We start from the raw sequence: 16082 nt of genomic DNA on the forward strand, positions 1-16082 counted from the left end.
GCGTGCTATCTCCTCGCGCGGGCCACATGACGAGGTCTGGCAGGCCGGATTTGGCCCGCGGGCCTTGTGTTTGACACCCGTGGTCTAAATGATCCTAGAAAATGAAAGATATGAAGCTTTAGTTAGAATGATCAATGTTTTTTTTTTTTTTTGAGGCCGCTTTAATTGCATCAAAGACAAATCACTGGCTGTTTTTGAGTCTTGATTCTCTTAGCAGGGAGCTACTAGGTTGCTGAGTGCCTGCCACGGAAATGAGTATGGTAAAATATCCCAGGAAAGTCAGGCTAAAACAAAACTTGCCAGATGAGCAGAGAAAGGCATGATTAATTCTCTTTGATGGGATGTAAAGCATTGCGAGTTCCTCACTCTAGGAGAACGGCTGTAGTTGTGCAGGTCATTGCTCGGGAAGGAGCACACATCTCTCCATTGTGTGATTTACAAATAGGATGGTATAGAAAGGCAAGAGAGACGCATACAATGCCGAACAGAGAAGAAAACATGAATGCCCCCCTTTTTCTTTTTTGTAAATGACATATGGAAGTAGAATTGCATTTTGGCCCGCCGTCTGGAACTAGCGAGAGATTACAAAGAAAACCTTCCCAGTTTTGCAATCTGTTTATACGATTCCTATTAATGCTTCTCAGTATGTTGTGTGTGTGTGTCTTGAACAAGAGTCTGGGCTCCTTCAGCTCATGTATATTTGATACCAGGTTCCTGCCTAATCTGATAAAGTGCTCTCTGCCTGTGGTGTCTTACAATAAGCCGACTGCATTAGTGCCGGGAAAAATCAATATCGATTTATAATTTACCATCGCAAAAACCTATCACTTTTTATGACCTGCATCCAGACTCATTAATATTACATTAAATGTTGCCTCTACCCATAGTGCAACGGGGTATCTGGAAAACAATAAGAGGATTTGCTGTCCCAGGTGTGGCAAGTCCGGCTAATAAGGAGAGAGCGTGCCCAACACGGAGATATGAAGAGAGGGTGTCTTCCCCTGAGGGATATGAAGAGAGGGTGTCATCCCCTAAGAGTTATGAAGAGAGGGTGTCATCCACTAAGACAGGCATGTCCAAACTATGGCCCTCCAGAGGTTGTGAAACTACAAGTCCCATCATGCCTTGCCACCGTTTTTCTATTAGGGAATGCTAAAACTATGACAAGACATGCTGGGATGTGTAGTTTCACAACAGCTGGAGGGCCACAGTTTGGCTATGCCTGCCTTAAAAGATATGTGAAGATGGTATAATCCCCTAAAATTACATTGAGTACATCACCCACTAAGAGACATGGGAAAGGTTCTTCAAACCTTAAATTGTACTAAATGATATATAGAATTTAATTGCACCCTTCACCCAGCCAGTTTGCACCCAGATTCAAACAAAAGTGCTTGCTACCTTATGGGATAGTGAACTATTTTGTGCAAAATCGTGCTGCCATAAAGTGAGGCTGGTGCTGCAATGATTTGCCTAAGTGACATAGGGGCAGATGTATTAAGCCTAGCAAAGAGATAAACTAGAGATAAAGTGGAGAAAATGTGGAAGGAGATAATGCACCAGCCAATCAGCAGTGTTTGAAATATGACAGTTGGAAGTTGATTGGCTGGTGCTTTATCTCCTTCCACTTTTTCTCCACTTTATCTCCAGTTTATCTCTTCGCCAGGCTTAATACATCTGCCCCATAATCACTAGCAATTGAATTATCCCCCCCCCCTCCTCAGGTATCTGATTGGTTATGGGCATCTTTTCCACTTTTGATAGCATCTTGCACCATGTAGAGGGGACTTCATCCCCTATCATATTTGAAATAGGGCATTATTCCATAAAATATATAACTTATTTTTTAGTATGTAAACAAAGTATTTGTCCTAAGGGAAATATGGAGAAAGTATTGTCTTGTTTCCACTCTTAAGCTGCGTACAGACGGAAAGATTTAGCAAATGATCCAATCTCATTAACGATTTCCTCATAACTCCTGGACAAACGATTTGGGGTCAAATAGTGAACAATTGTACAAACGATTACACATAAACAATCATTCTTTAACGATATGGAGGGGAGTGGGAGCCGGTCAATCAGCTTTACCAAATTGTTCATCGTGTATACACATGAAACGATTGGTACACATCGCTAACGATTGGTCTATGATCTTTCTGCATGCAGGAAAACCATAGACCTCTACCAACGACCGGCATCGATATCGTTCATACACACGGAACGTTTTGAGCGATTGGTCATTTCAGTTGGTTGGGAATGCCCAGATCTTTTGCCAATTCTATCCGTGTGTATGCACCTTTACATTTCACCTTTTTGTTGTCTTTGCAGTCATTCACCAGTGGGTGCAACCAGGGGATTTTTTTGTGGTAGACATATTCCACGCATATAGATATTAATGATCTTCAGCATTAGTGTGAGCACTGCTTTCCCCCTCTCACTGCACCAAAATCCTTCCCCGCCTCTGCTCCATTTTTTTCTTCAGCAAAGCTGCATTGTAAGCTATGTATCCTGTAAGTTGCGGTGTAATGTATCCTGTAAGTTGCGGCGTTCCGTTGCTGTCACATAATACGGCAGCTCCCCTGTGTAAACACATTTGACTGGTGACTGGTATTTGTGATGTTGCTAATACGTGACCTGAACACTACGGTTACTGTATTTTCTGTAGCTGACAATGCTAAGTGTATGTAATATAATGCACAGCTAAAGATTAGGGACAAGAATTTTTAATCTTACCTAATCCTATAATTAATAAAACTTCATATACCATAATTATCAATTTTCCAACATAATTCGTTTATTTTTTTTCCAATGGAAATTTGAAAGGACTGTTTCACCGAAAATAATTAATTTTGAGTGCAATTCAAGGAGGTACAATAAAAAAAAATTCAAAAAAGCTTTGTTCAACTAAAATGTGGTTTGCGAGACACCAACTGGTCATAAGGGCTCTCTTACTATTCGGCCTGTTTCATCGGAGCTTCGGCCATCAGCAAACGCTCAAATGAGAATATTTGAAGGACCAGCACCTAGGAAGGAGAGGGCTAGGAGATCCCAGAGAACCTTAGGAAATGGAACATTCAGTCTAGGCCATGTATATACATTTAGATGAACAAGAATCAAAACTACTTTCATGGATGATTCTTTAAACTTCTGCTACGTACTTTGATAGGTAAGAAATGGTTGATTGAGAAAACATCTTGTACTCATCTCTGCTGCAAATAAATGAACGTCTTATAATTCTTTACTAGTCCACAGGAACACACGTATAACACACACACACACACACACACACACACACATATACTTTATTCTACTGGTTTTAAGCTCTTTACAGAAATTGTAGGAAGAAAAGAGCGGCAATATTTATCCTGGCATAGCGACAAGACTTTTTATGTGTATTATTATATTTTCACTCTCTACGTTCTCGTAATATTTTCCAGGAAACGTTTCCCTACAATGAAAGAATAGAAGAGAGGGAGGTAGAGAAAAAGAGAGAGAGAGAGAGAGAGAGAGAGAATCACAGTGACAGAGTATTTTACAGGCATTTATAGGGGAATGGGATAGCGAGATGATAAGGGCAAGTTTCAACAGACTTTTTTTTTTTACACATTAAGGAAACACTGTGTGCAACATATTGTTATGCAGGAACAAAGTCGGCACAATATCCCCTGCCTCCAATATTCACACCATAGTAAAACTTACAGCCTCATCCCAAAAGGCCATGCCCATTTACGATTTGTACGTCAGGGCTATTGTACCAAAGCGGGTACTATTGTGACATATGGGTTTGGTTAATTAGATGTTAAACAATATATTGTAACCAATGGGTACGATTTAAGTAAGCATGAGGTCCCATTGAATCCCTCACACAGACCAGATGGGTACAGTAGGAATATCGGGCTTGTCTTTTGCTTGCTCTTCCATTCTGACGCAACCTCGTGTAATTAAATCTGCCCCATTCATTTCATCAGATCACAGTATGAGAAAATAGCATCATCGAGAACTCATGTCACCCATACAGTTGGTGACCTAAGGCTGCTTACTTAGATTGGTATCACTGGCCAACCGGCATTCGCTCTCTCCGTGACATCAATGTCACCTGCAAGAGGACAGATTTGAATTATATTATTATATATATAATATTGAATTATTACCCAGAACAGCCATATACGTTTTGCTTTAAGATCTGTACACAACATTCCACCCACCACTGCATTAGTTTGGTGACCTACAGTAGGTGTGCTCACCCCCACTACTATATTGGCAAAATCAGGTGATGTGATTCCCAGACAGATTCAATGAACACCCAAGAACCAGTCAAGCACTATAAGAGTGCATTTGAATTATTACAAAATACAACACATCAAATGAAATAAACAGATAAATAACAGGATGAAAAAGGAACACATAAAATAAAAAACTACAGGACAATGGAATAAAAGGAAACAAAAAAAAGCAACATCATAACAGTATTCAGGTCACTGGAACATTGGTGCAATTTAAATTTTCCAGGAACAAGAATTGCATCACTAATGGCTTTGTGTTTTCTTCTGTCTCAGATAAAACATTGGCATCGCTCATGTCTGCAGAGGCAGCACGTTAAGGAAATAAAAACAGCAATATTAAGCGTAGGACTAGGAAGGCACCAGGAAGAAGCCGTGTGTTATGTAGTGAGGATGTTCTGTGTGCATTCAGCATCATCCGTGATTGGGGTTTTAAAAGATGCTCCAGTTCTCTGCCTGAGTGACAGGGCCTATTGATTTTTTAGGCTCCTGCCGTCATCAGTCTTCAGCCTTGCAGTGCCCATATGCTGAGGTCAGGGCGAGCTGGAAGGGGAGGGGGAGTGTGGGAGGCAGCCCCCCCTCCTTCGCTCCCTCCACACATCCAAAAGTGAAGGGCCGTTGAAAGAAAATCAATCATGTCATAAGTGGGAAGCATCAAAAATGTTCCCCCTGTATGGAGTAGGCCCATCAGGCTGTCTCCACTCGGGAGCTGAGGTTAGGCACCTGTCAAATCAAGCTAGGTGAAAAGTATTAGATATGCCATTTAACCCCTGGGAGAGCACAGGACTGTGTTTTTGCACTGGGTATGACAAGCCATGCATCCGCACTTCATTTCTGAGACAAGTTATCTCCTCGCTTCTGTGCTTCCTTTAGCCAGTCTGGAGAATACTCTGTACTCTGGCTGGCAACTCATTATGGAGCAGACCACAGCAGCTACAAGTGCTGGGATTGCTTACTTATGTTTGCCTTCATGTCTGTGCCCAAAACACTGTCAGTCTTTCATCACCTCACGGATAAGCTGCAATCTGTGGGCAGAACTTGTAGTTTATATTAAATCGCTGCCCTCTTACTTAGCATCTACAAAACTGTATATATTCATGTAGAGATTATTGTCAGACAGTATACTGCCGTCTCTAGGGGCAACAGATTTCAAAAGTCACGGAAAATTGGACACCTGTGGCAGAAGATGACCAGATAAGGACTATCAACAGTCATCTTCCCAACTTCATTTTACACCATACTGTACCTGCTAATAGACCTCTTGACTTTGAGAGGATCATTATCGGGGATTGCAGTTGCTTTAGGCCTATACAATCTGTGACTACAGGCTGTTGTATTGCTTCACTGTAAATCTCCCTAATTGTTACAAAAAGAGACTTTATTCCCATTTCAAAATTTTAAAGATTTAAATAAAGGTGATGTCCATCTTAGTGAATATTCTTAAATGCTTAATATTAACATTCCAACAATAGGGCTGATTTCTCCTTAGCCCGGACCATGCGAGATCGGCCGTATACACCATATACTATTAGCAGGTCCTGGAGCCCCTAGACAGCTGCCTAAGGGGGATATTCAATCTCCCGCAGCCATCTCCCGACAGGGGGAGATGCTGCAGCGCCCTATTCAATGCTGTCTACCCCAACAGCATTGAACAAGGGATCTCGGCAAAGCGATCCCGACTTCACAAGCAGTCGGGCTCGTTCTCACAGAAACGGCCAGGAATTGACGAGCTCCCAGCCATGTCCCCCTTCTCATTGAATCCCGCCTGCAAATTCTCGGGCGAGCAGACGGAGAATGGGACAGGGCCACGGCTGTCGGTCCAGCCCAACAGCCGTGACCCAACATTGAATACTCCCCTAAAACTTTCGAATGGTAGAGAAGCCTTGACTGTATCATAGATGTCTACAAAGTGCACTTACGGTACACATCACCGGTATTGCTCAGCTACCATGCAAAACAATGCGATTTGGTGGAAATCTCTAGATACCTCTTTAGAATCAATATGTTCAGAGTCACCAATAGGATTTAGCATTGTTTCAGTGCTGTCTAAAGCTTTGTAAATAACTTCAATTATTTTATTTATCTTCCATTTGTCTAATTTCCTCCCTTCCTTATATCACCTAGTTATTATCCTTATATTACCTGCAGATACTGAAGTTCTTAATTTACTAAGAGGCAGTACACAATACTTAAAGTAAATAAATAAAATAATCTCAGGGTGTGTGGTATATGCAGGGGTTTCACTGAGTCAGATGACCCCTCTCCAGTTAGAGAGACCTGTAGATCATCACAGAACTTGACTTTTGACCTCCTTCCCGGTTCTAATTGCTTCATTATATCATTGGAAGCGGAGAGGAGCCATAGGGATTAAACGCATGTTGCGGCAACATAGGTGAAATATAAAATAAATGTACATGTTTCAAATGCAAAATTTGCTTTAAATATTACCAACCAACCAACAAATTGCTTTTACATGTAGTCAATTCAAGCAAGTTTCTGATTGGTTGCTAAATAAAATGCCCTCTGTCTATAGATATTGTTTGTATGTATGATTAATAGAATATATAGTGGTTTTTTTTATAGAAAGAAGCTTATCGAATATGCAAAATTGATCAAATAATATGCAGTGCATGAAAAATTAATGAGGCAGATAGGAGAATAATTATACCGGTTGAGTATCCCTTATGTAAATGCTTGGGACCACGAGCATTTTAGATAAGGTATTATTGTGGGTTTTGGATTTTTTTTTTTTGCATACTCACCTGGTCCCCTGAAGGTGCCCCGACGATCCCCCCATGGTGTCCCCTGGCTTTCAGGGCGTACATCGGACTTCTCTGCAGCGGCATCCCCGGTCCCAAGGATGCATTGTGTGGGTGCGCCACAAAAAAAAAAAATAAAAAAAAAAATATTCTGAAAACCTACAGTTTTTGGAATATTCGCGGATAAGGAATACCTGTATAGGGTTTTTATTTTCATAGGTCTTAATAAATTGTGGTCTTCAAACCAGCGTAATTCCTGATGCTACAATATTTAAATGTATGTTCCATTGGCAAGGCCATTTGACTTGCACAAATTAAAACGAAAAGGTGCTTGGCCACTATCACAGTTCAGTCTTGGCATCACAATCTACTTTACAAGGAACAAGGATTTGTAAAATGAAAATATATCATTTAGGTTGCATATGGGAACGGTGAAAGAATGGTGTATACCTATTTCTTTAGTCATTAATAGGCTAAACTGCATCCCGGAGACTTCCATTTGTCAAAACACAACAAAGGACGCTTGGCATAAGTGTTCGATCAGCAGGTGCAGTCCAATCTTGAAAAAATCTTCTCAGAACTACAGGGAACTTTTGTGAAAATCAGCCGCTTATTTTAAAATAGATCTTGTATGAAAATGTATGAAGCATGTTGACCTAGATTTGTCACCAGGTGAGGAAACTTTTCCACAGCCAAAGAATCTTCGATATCCTGTCTCTGGAGCATATTGGTGAATATGAGAGGATTCACAAAATGGCGTCTGTTCTTCTCTATATGTACTTGGTAGCCATTTTACAGAAGCCATTTGCAATCTTTTATTGGCCCAGAACAAACTTACATTTTTATTTACAATTGTATATCAACAATTGTACTGAGACTGTATCAAAAAATGAAAATATGTTGCCAACGTACTAAGTTTTTTCATTATAAATACTTAGTGAATTGTTAATTTGCATATTAGCTTCCCTTAAATAGGGGGAAAAGAAAATGATGCCCAATGTGAATTATTATTCTTATGATTATTATGTTATGTCCAGTTTGTACATGTTTTTAATATCCCTTGATAAATGAGTGTGTTATTATATTCTCATCTGGTCTAGTAGGCCAAAATATTTTTTTATGCAGGCTGCCATATAAACTTTATTGAGAAGAAACTTTAGTGACAATTAGCAGTTTAAGCATAGTATTACATGGGACAATAAATTGCATTACCCCTGTACTTTCTAGGCTAATGCCTTGTAGTACTAAAACTCTCACCTATTCTCCTGTCTGCACCCAGCATTTGGTGTCTATTAGTGATCAGCTCCAGGGATTGAAAGGACCTTTGACTTGTACAAATGGCCATTAGGAGCCAGGAACTGTCCCTTCTGACACAGGAACTCAGTCATTAGCTCCAGTCAGTCTGTGACTTTCTGAAGCTCCTGTTACAAAGTAAAGAGATGTAGTGGCCAATGGGACAGGAGCCAGGGAGTCCCAGGGGGATCAGAGAAAAATGATTTACACTACACAGTGCTGACAGGAAGAGAGATATTCTGGGCCAGAGAACTTGCAATCTTTTCCTGACTCAATCTATGCTTTTAATTGTATTGCTTCCGATTATTAGTCATAAGTTGTCTGCCTCCATTGTATGTAATATAGGTGACAAAAATTATCTATCTATCTATCTATCTATCTATCTATCTATCATTCAGCTACAGCCCATCGTGCGTGACCTACCTGAATGGCATATTTTCTCTTCTTCTCTCATTTTCTTTCTATGTTTTGCCATTTTTCATATTGATTATCGATTGGTAATCTATCTAAGTGATGTCTGTCTCATATATATCTCTGTATCACTGAATCTATCTATAATAATATCCAGCTTTCTTCCTATGGTACAAGATACCACTAAACGTACTCACTTAAAGTCACATCGTTTGTTGTAAAGAAGTAAAATAGCTTCCAATAAATGCTCAGTTGCTTATTGTATTCCTTTCTAAAACTATTCTTTAAGCAATTTTTTTCTGTATTCGAAATTAGTTATAAAAAAAAATATCCCCCCAATAAAAGGCAGTTTCAGACCCGTACGTTTTAGGCCGAATTTGGCCCTGTCCCTCATGCTCGGGTTTGCACATGTGCAAACCCCGAGAGCATAAGGCTTCGGCAAGTTTTAGGCTCACCTAGATGTGCGCTCCAGGATGGGGGTGAAGGGGGGGCCAGGGGGCGGAAACAGGGTAACGTCCAGTGTTTTATGGCCAACCCCATAAAAACGATGGGCGTTCCCCTGCACATGCAGGTGTGGTGATGCCTGCTTAGGACAGGCGGCCGACATCACATGAGTTTCTGGCCATGTGGCCGCATGCAAGCTCTAAATCAGGCCCTCTGTCATCCTCTATGTTACTCTATATTCATTGTAAACATATTTGTGCTGGGCATCTACAGGGTTTGTATAAAAAAGTAATGAGACCAAATTCGGGAAAAAATATTTATCGAAGATATCTCTACAAACATTTAAAATTCTTCAAAATAAGACCCCTGTGCATTGACGCACATCTGCCAACGAGTTGTCCACGCTTGGATGGTGCCCTGGAAGTCCTTTTACAGAACGTCCTTCAAGCAGCGCGTCAAAGCCGCTTTGACCTCTACCTATGGTGGTGTCCTTTGTTCGATAGGGCTGTTCGATAGAACGTTACATTTTAAGCTTCAACCGAGCCTAGAGACAAGGGTCCACTAAAACCACGATATGAACCACACGGAAGCTCGTAGGTGACTGACGCTCACTGCGAACTGAAGCTGACTTCCCCCCACCATCGAACCCGCCTGGAGCATCAGAAAAATAGGTCTCATTACTTTTTATAAAAACCCTGTATATTTCAACACTAATGTAGGGAATAGAGTTTATAAAATGTAATAAAATACAAATTCTATACCATATATAATGACCCATATTTGAGAGGTTCTCCCACACACACTTCTAACATATCCCTGTGTGCAATAATCTGGCTTTTATAGCATCGGAGCAGATGCACACTTGCTTTCATGTTAGGTTATGTACTTTTATATGTCACCAAGTCAGCAATGTTCCATCGCGTAGTTATACATTACATATATTGTGAAATAAAGCAGCTTTTTAGCATAAACACTCATTTCACATAATTTCCCTAGGTGACTATAGTCTTCTTGCCAATTTCCGACTTTAATAAAGAAAACCTAATTAGTGCAGAACTGTTGATTGGTTTGCTGGTGTAATTAACACAGGTGATGCTAATGACTTGCAACGAAACCCAGTGGTTTATGGGAGAAATAAACAGTGGAAAACGGCAGAGTTTTTGCACGTCTGGGAGACACTGCACACTTCATAGCTTGATCCCGTGGAGGATGACAGATCCAATCCCTGGAGGAGAAGGAAAGGTTCATTAGTGGGTTAATTATGACTTGGAACATTTCAGAGCACTGCAGAACTGAATGACAGTGTTTATATTTTAGAGGATGAGTGTAAATTGGTGTATTTAAAGGGCATGTATTACTTACAAAATACATATTTCTATAATGGGGTATTATTTTGGTCTCCTTCCATATCTGCTATCACCATCCTTGGGAGTAATAGCCTTACAAATGTTTATGCCTGCCCTGGAGAAATAATGGGAGACTTTTCCTGGTTGTGTTGGTGTTTGGTCGTTTTTGAGACGGTTCCCATCGGGTGATATATAAAGTCATAAACGCTTCTGTTGGTTGCTGACCAAAGTCAACATTAATGTCTGCAAGAAAATCTCCTGGCCTGATTTCTGCAAGCCAAGGGCTGTGTGTACAATGTTTCTACTTTCATAGGGTTAGAGTAACTATGTTTGGCTATGTGAGTTGTTTTGAAAACGGAAATGAAATCTGAAAGAAATAAAAAATGAAGGCACACCCTCAAGTCAGAGTAGTTGGCTATCGCAGTGCATTTTTTACGCCATACCAAGCTTTAAAGTAGCAACAGAATACAGTGCATTGGTGGACTCGTACTGTAGACCATTGGGCTGTTGGCGATTAATGTGTAGCTCTGTGTTTCCTGGCTGTGTGGCACAGGTTATTAATATCTTAAGAGATCTTGAGTTGGAAACAAATCAGCAGATTTAGAGGGGTATGCAATCCTCCGCCGCTATTTCTGACGGGTAAAATTGCGGCGGATGCCTATTCAATGTTGTCATTACTGACAGCATTGAAGAGGCATCACGGCAGAACGAGCCTGACTTTAAAATCTGTCAGGCTCGTTCTGGCCGCATCTCTACAATCCATGGCCATTTATGTGGACATGCCCCCCTTTTTGGGAATCGGCAGGTGGGACATTGAATTCCGCCAGCCGATTTGCTTTCGGGCAAACTGCAAATGGGCCAGGATCACGGTTGTCGGGACGGACCGACAGTCGTGATCCGGGATTGCATACCCCCCTTAGGGTCCTCAGTCATTTACAGTTTTCTCAGTTTATATGAATCCCTGCTAAGGTCTATGCCCTACCATAACTCCTCCGGTCACACCACTGGTAGAAGCTGCACAATGGGGTTGTCTGGAGGCAGAAATGGAGGAAAAAGTGGAAATTTGCCAATCTTTCGTTCTTAGTCATATACAGACTCATAGCTCGTTTTTGAGTCGCTAATACGCTACTCAGTAGGGATTAGTGGTGGAATAGTGATAGAAAGGATAAATACCTCCAGTAACTCAACCTCCCCAAAGGCTCTTGGTCTTAAGTGCAAAACAGGGCTTGATGAATATGTAGAAGCGCAGGCACTACCAGTTTACTTGACAATGGAATATTTTTAGTTTTGATTTTTTGGAAGAGAGATTTACAGTAAACACTCAGATTCCCCACTCTATAAATCACTGCTAAACCTGCCTTGTTGTCGGTTCTAAAGGAGAGTGAATCAAGTAGCCTTTAATCTACATTATGTATTGAGGTCACATTGGGCCACCAGTGCCCCAATTTAAATGCTGCCAGTGCCGGCCCAGTGGCTATGCTGAATCCTGTTGGAGGTGGCAGTCCCAGTCAGTGGGGCACCCTATAAAAATAGAAGCATTCATCTTTAATGGGGGATTGCAGAAGCTGAAGCTTACTCAGGCTGGCTGCCGGATCTGGACACCCTGGACCCGTCAGGCCTTCATACAAATTCACCACCACAGACACCCCAAAATTCTATTTCTATGCAAACCATAGGTATTGCATACAAATATAAATTAGTCCAATAGAGCAATCTAAGGAAAATAAATAAATTGTTAAAAATCGTCTACTAAACAAGCATGTCATTGGCGAATCTAGGCCTAGCTACTGCCCTCTATCCCCTCTAAAAGTGTCCTCCTGATGGGTTTGCATAACCACCGTACCTCAATGTATTGAGAGTAATCGGAGAGCTATTGTCAATGTGCAGGATAGGCGTGACAGACACAGCAATGCATCACCGCTGCTCCCTTCTCTCTGTGACACTTTAACGTTATCTTGTTTTACCGCATCAGCTGAGTGCTGCCGCTGCTGGCAAATTAAACTGTGAACTCACAAAGTGGGCAGCAATAAATACAGATGATGGTAGTTCAGTGTGCGCAGATCTAGTCACTGGCCTGCCTCGTGAAAGCAGAGTGACAAAGAGAGGATGTAAACAATGCAGAACGACTTTAACATCTTTAGTGCCTTATCCGGCTCAGAGAAACGTTATATCATCTTACAGATGCAAAATCAATGAGATCACGACATTGAAATAAATATTTGTAATTCTTATTTAGTTACACACTACTTATCTGAACCAGTGGAGCCCTAAAGAAATAAGCGTCTGGTAATAACCATGGAGTATAAGGTTGGATTTCAAGTGTTATTTGTGTAATTTGAAATATCGTATGCATTGCTTTGATAGCACCTTATTGCAGGCTTGGTGCATCTGTAGCGGACAATGGGCCGGACTCAAATGTTTTTTTTTCTTTTTTAAAGAAAACATTCTTATTATTATTAATATTTATTTTTTATCAGATTACAGTCAGAGATGGTTAAATTGAACAAAGGAAAGAAAATAAACTTTTTGTTGGGGCACTAATTAATTAATTGAATAAAATATTAAAAACTTTTATTATAACTTAAAATAGACATACATAACATATAAACTGACTGTAAGTATAGTTTAAAACTCTAAGAGAACACCACCAGATGAATACATTTAACAATCCTATATATATTAAGCATGGATGAGGTTACCATAGCGCTGTAACAGCCTCTGATCCTAAAATTTTGTGTGGAGTAACACTCCCCAATACCTGTGCGGAGTTACACTCTCCAATTGTTCTATCAGAGATTAACAAATGCTGGCCAGGTGGGAGGGAGGGCGGGCATGGTGGGGCTGAAGCGGTGGGTCACATAGGGCAGAGTCCTACTTTTTCTTCACTAGCAGCTTCTTTCCCTTCTTGGGCTTAATCTCATCACAACATTTCTGGAACTTGAGTCAGTTTCTGCTGATCCACCCAATCCTTTATCTCCAGAGCATCATTCAACTTCTTCAGTGTCTCGTAGTGCTTAAGGCCTCTGACCTGTAAAGGGAATATTTCCTCCTCTTGCAGACCTCGATTCTTGGGCAGGGCCTAGTCCAGCAGAGGAGCATCCATGGCAGCTCTTTTTTTGCTGCTTTTCAATTCTTTTTTCTTCAGGAAGTTTTCTTCCTCCGTCCTTCGTCCTTCTGGTTATACATATTTGTTCAAATACCTGTGTGGAGTAGCACTCCCCAATTGTTCTATCAGAGATTAATAAATGCTGGGCAGGTGGGAGGGAGGGCGGGCATGGTGGGGCTGAAGCGGTGGGTCACATAGGGCAGAGTTCTGCTTTTTCTTCACTAGCAGCTTCTTTAGCTTCTGGGGCTTAATCTCATCACATTTCTGGAACTTGAGTCAGTTTCTGCAGATCCACCCAATCCTTTATCTCCAGAGCATCATTTAACTTCTTCAGTGTCTCGTAGTGCTTATGGCCTCTGACCTGTAATGGAAATATTCCTCCTCTTCCAGACTTCGATTCTTGGGCAAGGCCGAGTCCAGCAGAGGAGCGCCCACGGCAGCTCTTTTTTGCTGCTTTTCATTTCTTTTTTCTTCACAAAGATTTCTTCCTCCGTCCTCCGGTCACTCTCAGAACAAGCGCAGATCCGGACCTCAAAGCAAAGACGTCCATCCTTTGACTCCAGAAAGATTATGGTTATTAAGGGTCAGCAATTCATTCCCCCAATGCAGGAGCTGTTACACATATAATTGAGGAGGGCTGTAGAACATATGGAGCCCACCTGGGGCTCCTCGTATGGTACACAAACACTGTGACGTCCATTCCCATCTTCTGTATAACAACTCTGGGGGTTCCCCTCAATGCGAATCAGGTGACTTGAAGGGGCGGAATCATCTCCCAGCTCCACTGAGATCTCGTGATGAGGGCACGGTTTCACCACCTCCATCACATGCTTGGACTCCTTGTAAACGTGACGGCGTGCAGCAGAGAGCCTCACCTTGACTCATGCACAAAACTGTAATACCATAGCACAGATGAAGTGTTACCAAAAAAGGCTAGTGACCAGGGATCCGGGAAGCTGGGGAGCAAGGTGGGAACCTTGTCTTTGTTGACACTAGGATTGTGCCACCTATGATGATGTTCTCACCTTGACCCATGAGAAGAATGACCTTGACTATGCCCCTTGCAGCTGGATTGCTATTATCTTGAAATACCCTTTTTTTGACCCTCTAGTGGGAGGTAGGTTAGTTACATCCCTTGACAGCAGAACCACTCCAAATCCTTGTTACCATGAACAGTAGATGAGACATGAAGCAGGTAATCTACATCACATTAATGCTTCAGATATAAAAAAAAACATAACAGTGATATAGAAGTACAAATGATGCTGCTATGTAAACGCGACAACATACAAATGATATGCACAACGCTCACAAATCTTGGCGTTCACGTTAGTGGAAAACTTTGTCTTTATTATCGCTGTCCTGATAAGGACAGAGAGACTTTTAGAGTCTCCTTTCTTAACAACAGAGAAGGGTGCGGAAGCCGCTCAAAGCTCTTTGGGGATCATGGGACTTGTCTGCCCAGCTCTATAATGATCAGAGTTGAGTTATGATGCTGTTAGAGGCCGTGGTGTCTGCAAACTGCCTCCTCGGAGCATCTGCCTTATCACTCACAAATCTGTGAATTCTCTGTCACCAAAGGAGAAAGCAGAGGAGAGTAACCAGGCTCATTTCAGACCTTCCCCTCGCCTCTAAGCCCTGACTTTTCAGAGCCATTACAACGGAGATTATCATATTTAAAACCTGTGATGACACCATGGTACCCATCGCTGTGATTAATATGCTCATTAAAAGACGCCGATGGGCTAGTCTAATTAGAACATGGATCTTCCTAAAGGACGTTGCAGGGTCGGGAATATGAAGAATTTCTCATAACGTAAAGTAGGGATTAATTATGCTACTAAATACTACCTTGTGAGATTTACATATGGGCCTGATCAGAAACACGAGGTTATAGGCAAAGTGCAAGTGCTTAACAGCTTTATTACGAAAAGGAGCAAATATATTGCAGTAGTATGGACTCCAGCAAAGCCAAATAGTTCCCTGCCCTTTATACCGATGGTGGTTCTCCTCATGTACAATTAGGTTGGCCCTGGGCTGCTCATAATGTTATGCAGCCTTATGGCTTATGTGTGCTCCCCGCATGTCACTCCTGACATATCTCTAGCGATTACATGCTGCACAATGCATGTCACAGCAAGTGTGTATACTCACACATCATCAAGGGGGATATTTACTAAGATGGGAGTTTTATTTCACTTGGGATGTTGCTATGGACAACCAATCAGAATCTACATAATATGTCAGTGCTTGTAAATAAAGTCATAATAATGGGGTGTGGCCAGTACAGGAGGAGACGTGACCAGGATGCAAGTGACATGACTAATGCTTCACTATCCCACTCCCTAACTGACTCGCTACACCTGTATTACACATATATACTGTATGCTATGCCACAAACACAAGTGGGGGGATAACAAGTTGTGATGTAGGGTGTGGGGCA

At 41.5% G+C, this 16082-nt stretch overlaps 2 protein-coding genes across 5 annotated transcripts in view; one reads left to right on the forward strand and one right to left on the reverse strand.

The window, feature by feature from the left end:
• EBF1 (EBF transcription factor 1) overlaps positions 1-16082 on the forward strand; it is a 310040-nt gene that overhangs the window by 138484 nt on the left and 155474 nt on the right. The window lies entirely within an intron of this gene.
• Positions 13896-16082, reverse strand: part of LOC146072158 (cellular tumor antigen p53-like) — a 47071-nt gene continuing 44884 nt past the window's right edge. The window contains 2 exon segments of the mRNA XM_083179492.1: positions 13896-14091; positions 14093-14514. Coding sequence (XP_083035618.1) covers positions 13896-14091; positions 14093-14514 — 618 coding nt within the window.

The sequence above is a fragment of the Crinia signifera genome, chromosome 4 (assembly GCF_055691185.1).
Source record: "Crinia signifera chromosome 4, ASM5569118v1, whole genome shotgun sequence".
Lineage (NCBI taxonomy): Eukaryota > Metazoa > Chordata > Amphibia > Anura > Myobatrachidae > Crinia > Crinia signifera.